Here is a 6,285-nt window from a genome sequence, read left to right on the forward strand (position 1 = left end):
GGTAACCATCAAGGAAAGTATGGCATCTTCTTCAAGTTTCAAAAGAATAAGAGGAAAGGAACCTATTACTGAGGAAATTGAAAATGACTATGATCAATGGAAGTTCAGATAACGGTTCCACCAAATGCAACTTAAGTGGATGACAGAAAAAAGAATATATCCAAAGATCCCTTTCTAGCTACCTGATGATGGATGCCCAGAAATAAGAGCCAAGATCAGAAAGAGAAAATGGAAAGAGGTTCAACGATGTCGATCCTCATGCATCCTTCAGAATCATCCGGATGTTGCAAAGCTTCTAAAGCATTTAGCACAATCTCCTCTTCATTGACCCCTCCGAGTTACTTCACCCTTCTGAACATCTATAAGGGCTCTTGCTGTGGCTAAGAAGGGTCTTCCAAGAATAATGGATGCATTCTTATCCTCTTCTATATTCAATATCACAAAGTTAGAAAGGAAGATAAAAGACCCTACTTTCACAAGTAGATTCTCCACCACTCCAAAAGGGTACTTGATAAAGTAGTCAGCAAGTTGGAGACAAATAGGGGTAGGCTTTACTTCATCAATTTGGAGCTTTCTCATTAATGATAGTGGCATAAGGTTGGTGCTTTCTACAAGATCACACAAAGCCTTCTGAATAGGGGTGTTTCCAATGGTACAAGGAATCACAAAACTTTTAGGATCCTGCAGTTTCTTAGGGAGATTCTTCTAGATGATTGCACTACATTCCTTAGTAAGTACCATTGTCTCAACTTCTTTCCAATACCTCTTGTTTCTCAACAACTCCTTCATGAACATGCCATAAAGAGGCATTTGTTCAAGGGCCTTTACAAAGGGGATGTTGATCTCAAGCTTTCGAAAGACTTCCAAAAACATGGAGAATTGCTTGTCTTTTTCTGCTTTTTGAAGTTTCAATGGGTATGGTAATTTGGCCTTATACCCCGGGGCCTTGGGTAGTACAAGATTTATGTCAAGAGTCACTGGAAAGGGATTTTCAGGGTGCCTGGAGAGGGTTTTCTTTGAGTATTCATGGGCGTTCAGCCCCCTCCTTGGTACTCTCTGTCTCTGTAATTTCCTGCTCCGGTGTCTCTTTTTCACCCAGTTTCTCACTCTTCTTAGATTGAGTGGTTAACGGCTTCCTGCTCCTTAATCGAATTTCCTGAGATTCCTCGCTGCACTCACGGGCCATATTGCTAGGTGGGGTTTGTTCAGGTGTTTGCTGGTCTTTTTTGTTTATTTGCATCTCCAGGTTCTTGAATGAGGCTTTGGCTTCCTGTATAAAACTTTGTGAGCTCTTTGGTGCACGAATTGTGAATCACACTTTTCACAATTCGTACCACTAACCAGCAAGTGCACTGGGTCGTCCAAGTAATACCTTACGTGAATAAGGGTCGAATCCCACGGAGATTGTTGGTTTGAAGCAATCTCTAGTTATCTTGTAAATCTCAGTCAGGAGGTCAATTATAATTATCAGTTGACTTGCAAATGAACAAGGGAACATAAAAAAAATACTTGGTATGCAGTAATGGAGATTATGTTGGAGTTTTGGAGATGCTTTGTCTTCTGATTCTCTACTTTCTCCCTGTCTTCTTCTTTACGCACGCAAGGTTCCTCCTATGGCAAGCTGTGTGTTAGTGGATCACCATTGTCAATGGTTACCATCCGTCCTCTCAGTCAAAAAGGTCCAGGTGCGCTGTCACCGCACGGCTAATCATCTGTCGATTCTCGATCATGTCAGAATAGGATCCATTGATTCTTTTGCATCTGTCACTACGCCCAACACTCGCGAGTCTGAAGCTCCTCACAGTCATTGAATCCCTGAATCCTACTCGGAATACCACAGACAAGGTTTAGACTTTCTGGATTCTCAAGAATGCTGCCAATGGATTCTAGCTTATACCACGAAGATTCTGATTAAGGAATCCAAGAGATATTCATTCAATCGAAAGTAGAACGGAGGTGGTTGTCAGGCACGCGTTCATAGGTTGAGAATGGTGATGACTGTCACGGATCATCACATCCATCATATTGAAGTGCAAATGAACATCTTAGATAGAAACAAGCGTGTTTGAATAGAAAACAGAAATAGTTGCATTAATTCATCGAAACACAGCAGAGCTCCTCACCCCCAACAATGGAGTTTAGAGACTCATGCCGTCAGAGATTACAAAGTTCAGATCTAAAATGTCATAAGATCCAAAATAAATCTCTAAAAGTTATTTAAATACTAAACTAGTAACCTAGGTTTACAGAAAATGAGTAAACTATGATAGATAGTGCAGAAATCCACTTTTGGGGCCCACTTGGTGTGTGCTGGGGCTGAGACTTAAGCTTCTCACATGCCTGGGCTGTTTTGGGCATTCAACGCCAGGTTGTAACCAGTTTCTGGCGTTGAACTCCAACTTGTAACTTGTTTCTGGCGCTGGACGCCAGACTGCAACATGGAACTGGCGTTGAACGCCAGTTTACGTCGTCTATCCTTGAGAAAAGTATGGACTATTATATATTGCTGGAAAGCCCTGGATGTCTACTTTCCAACGCAATTGAGAGCGCGCCATTCGGAGTTCGGTAGCTCCAGAAAATCCACTTTAAGTGCAGTAAGGTCAGAATCCAACAACATCAGCAGTCCTTTTTCAGCCTGAATCAGATTTTTGCTCAGCTCCCTCAATTTCAGCCAGAAAATACTTGAAATCACAGAAAAACACACAAACTCATAGTAAATTCCAGAAATGTGATTTTTAATAAAAAAACTAATAAAAATATACTAAAAACCAACTAAATCATACTAAAATCTATGTAAAAACAATGCCAAAAAGCGTATAAATTATCCGCTCATCACAACAGCAAACTTAAATTGTTGCTTGTCCCCAAGCAACTAAAAACAAAGTAGGATAAAAAGAAGAGAATATACAATGAATTCCAAAAACATCTATGAAGATCAGTGTTAATTAGATGAGCAGGGCTATTAGCTTTTTGCTTCTGAACAGTTTTGGCATCTCACTTTATCCTTTGAAGTTCAGAATGATTGGCATCTATAGGAACTCAGAATTTAGATAGTGTTATTGATTATCCTAGTTCAGTATGTTGATTCTTGAACACAGCTACCTTATGAGTCTTGGCCGTGGCCCTAAGCACTCTGTTTTTCAGTATTACCACCGGATACATACATGCCACAGACACATAACTGGGTGAACCTTTTCAGATTGTGACTTAGCTTTGCTAAAGTCCCCAATTAGAGGTGTCCAAGGTTCTTAAGCACACTCTGTTTTTTTTTTTTTTTTTTTTTTTTGCTTTGGACCTCGACTTTAACCGCTCAGTCTTAAGTTTTCACTTGACACCTTCACGCCATAAGCACATGGTTAGGGACAGCTTGGTTTAGCCGCTAGGGCTAGTATTTTATTCCTTTAGGCCCTCCTATCCACAGATGCTCAAAGCCTTGGATCCTTTTTATTACCCTTGCCTTTTGGCTTTAAGGGCTATTGGCTTTTTGCTCTTGCCTTTTGGTTTAAAGAGCTTTTGGCTTTTTCTGCTTGCTTTTTTTTCTGCAAGTTTTGTTCTTCACTGCTTTTTCTTGCTTCAAGAATCATTTTTATGATTTTTCAGATTATCAAAAAACATTTCTCCTTTTTTATCATTCTTTCAAGAGCCAACAATTTTAACATTCATAAACAACAAATTCAAAAGAAATATGCACTGTTCAAGTATTCATTCAGAAAACAAAAAGTATTGCCACCACATCAAAATAATTAAACTATTTTAAAATTCGAAATTCATGTACTTCTTTTTCTTTTTCAGAAAACAATTTTCATTTAAGAAAGGTGATGGATTCATAGGACATTCATATCATTAAGACATAGACACTTTGATACTAGTGATCATATAGTAAAGACACAAACATAATTAAACATGAAGCATAGTAAACGAAAAACTAGAAAATAAGAACAAGGAGATTAAGGAATGGGTCCACCTTAATGAGGTTGGCGTCTTCCTCTTCTTGAAGAACCAATGGTGCTCTTGAGATCCTCTATGTCTCTTCCTTGCCTTTGTTGCTCTTTCCTCATAGCTCTTTGATCTGCAGTCAATTACTCTACCACTGAATTATGGAAAAACAAAAGCAATGCTTTTACCACACCAAACTTAAAAGGTTTGCTCGTCCTCGATCAAAACAAGAAAGAAGTGGAGAAGATGGAGGAGATGGAAGTGTGTGAATGGTTGGGTTTGGGAGGGAAATGGTTTAAATTTGAATGGTGAGGTAGGTGGGGATCCTGTGGGGTCCACAGATCCAGTGGGGTCAAGGATTTAGCATCCCTGCTCCAATTAGGCGTACAAAATGCCCTTACTGTGCAATCCTGGCGTTTAACGCCAGACTGCTGCCTGTTTCTGGTATTAAACGCCCAAATGTAGCCTGTTTCTGGCATTTAACGCCAGACTGATGCTTGTTTCTGGCGTTAAACGCCAGCTTGGTGCTTGTTTCTGGCGTTAAAACGCCAGACAGATGCTTGTTTCTGGCGTTTAAACGCCAGAATGATCTTCCTCCACGGTGTGCTATTTTTTATGCTGTTTTTCATTCTGTTTTTGATTTTCCATTTGTTTTTGTGACTTCACATGATCATCAACCTAAAGAAAACATAAAATAACCATGGAAAATAAATAGATATAATTAAATAACATTGGGTTGCCTCCCAACAAGCACTTCTTTAATGTCAATAGCTTGACAGTGAGCTCTCATGGAGCCTCACAGATAATCAGAGCAAGGTTGGGACCTTCCAACACCAAACTTAGAGTTTGAATATGGGGGTTCAACACCAAACTTAGAGTTTGGTTGTGGCCTCCCAACACCAAACTTAGAGTTTGACTGTGGGGGCTTTGGTTGACTCTGCAGTGAGAGAAGCTTTTCATGCTTCCTCTCCATGGTTATAGAAGGAGAACCTTGTGTCTTATAGTTTGCAATGTCTGCAAACCACAAAGCTTCCTAAATAGCAAATAATTGCTCATCCGGAAAGGTTTCAGAGATCTCAGTAGGAGGGAGGGATGCTCCTGCTACTGTTTCTATCCAGGACAGGTGATCAGCTACTTGATTCTCTGTTCCTTTTCTGTCTCTTATTTCTATATCAAACTCCTGCAGAAGCAACACCCATCTTATGAACCTGGGCTTTGAATCCTGCTTTGTGAGTAGATATTTAAGAGCAGCATGGTCAGTGTACACAATCACTTTTGATCCTACGAAGTAGGATCTAAACTTGTCAATGGCATAAACCACTGCAAGTAATTCTTTTTCTGTGGTTGTGCAATTTTTCTGGGCATCATTTAAAACACTGCTAGCATAATAAATGACATGCAGAAGCTTGTTATGCCTCTGTCCCAATACTGCACCAATGGTATGGTCACTGGCATCACACATTAGTTTGAAGGGTAATGTCCAGTCTGGTGTAGAAATAACTGGTGCTGTAACCAGCTTAGCTTTCAGGGTCTCAAACGCCTGCAGACACTTTGTGTCAAACACAAATGGTGTGTCAGCAGCTAGCAGATTGCTCAGAGGTTTTGCAATTTTTGAAAAATCCTTTATAAACCTCCTATAGAATCCTGCATGCCCCAGAAAGCTTCTGATTGCCTTAACATTGGCAGGTGGTGGTAATTTTTCAATTACTTCAACTTTAGCTTGATCCACCTCTATTCCCTTGTTTGAAATTTTATGCCCAAGGACAATCCCTTCAGTCACCATAAAGTGACATTTTTCCCAGTTTAAAACTAGGTTGGTCTCTTGGCATCTTTTCAGAACAAGTGCTAAATGGTTAAGGCAGGAGCTGAATGAGTCTCCAAATACTGAAAAGTCATCCATGAAGAATTCCAGAAACTTCTCTACCATATCAGAGAAGATAGAAAGCATGCACCTCTGAAAGGTTGCAGGTGCATTACACAGACCAAATGGCATCCTTCTGTAGGCAAACACTCCAGAAGGACATGTGAATGAAGTCAATAATATCAACGCCCAGGCAGTCGTCTGATGTGTCTGGATGTTGCATAGCTTTGACAACATTCAACTTAAACTCATCCTCATTGACTCTCAGGGTTATCTCCCCTTTTTGGACGTCAATTTGGGTTCGTCCAGTTGCTAGGAATGGTCTTCCTAGAATGAGAGATGCACTCTTGTGCTCGTCCATTTCTAGCGCTACAAAGTCAGTAGGGAAGGCAAATGGCTCAACCTTGACAATCATGTCCTCAATTATGCCTGATGGGTATTTAATGGAGCCATCAGCAAGTTGAAGACAGATCCGGGTTGGTTTGACC

General features: G+C 40.3%; 1 protein-coding gene across 1 annotated transcript; it reads right to left on the reverse strand.

Moving 5' to 3' along the window:
* LOC107646897 lies at nt 322–1,186 on the reverse strand. Its single transcript, XM_016351039.1, has 3 exons — nt 1,054–1,186; nt 739–893; nt 322–630 (listed from the first exon to the last, which is right to left on the reverse strand). The coding sequence occupies exons 1-3, from the start codon at nt 1,184–1,186 to the stop codon at nt 322–324; spliced, it is 597 nt and encodes a 198-aa protein (XP_016206525.1).

The sequence above is a fragment of the Arachis ipaensis genome, chromosome B06 (assembly GCF_000816755.2).
Source record: "Arachis ipaensis cultivar K30076 chromosome B06, Araip1.1, whole genome shotgun sequence".
In the NCBI taxonomy this organism is placed as follows: domain Eukaryota; kingdom Viridiplantae; phylum Streptophyta; class Magnoliopsida; order Fabales; family Fabaceae; genus Arachis; species Arachis ipaensis.

Excerpts from the sequence above, each read along its gene's own strand:
- LOC107646897 (XM_016351039.1), bottom strand. The coding sequence starts at position 1,186 with ATGGCCCGTGAGTGCAGCGAGGAATCTCAGGAAATTCGATTAAGGAGC. Across the intron at positions 894-1,053 it reads GGAAATTACAGAGACAGAGA|AAAAAGACAAGCAATTCTCC; the intron begins GTACCAAGGAGG and ends TTCAAAAAGCAG. Across the intron at positions 631-738 it reads GGAAAGAAGTTGAGACAATG|AAGGCTTTGTGTGATCTTGT; the intron begins GTACTTACTAAG and ends ACCCCTATTCAG.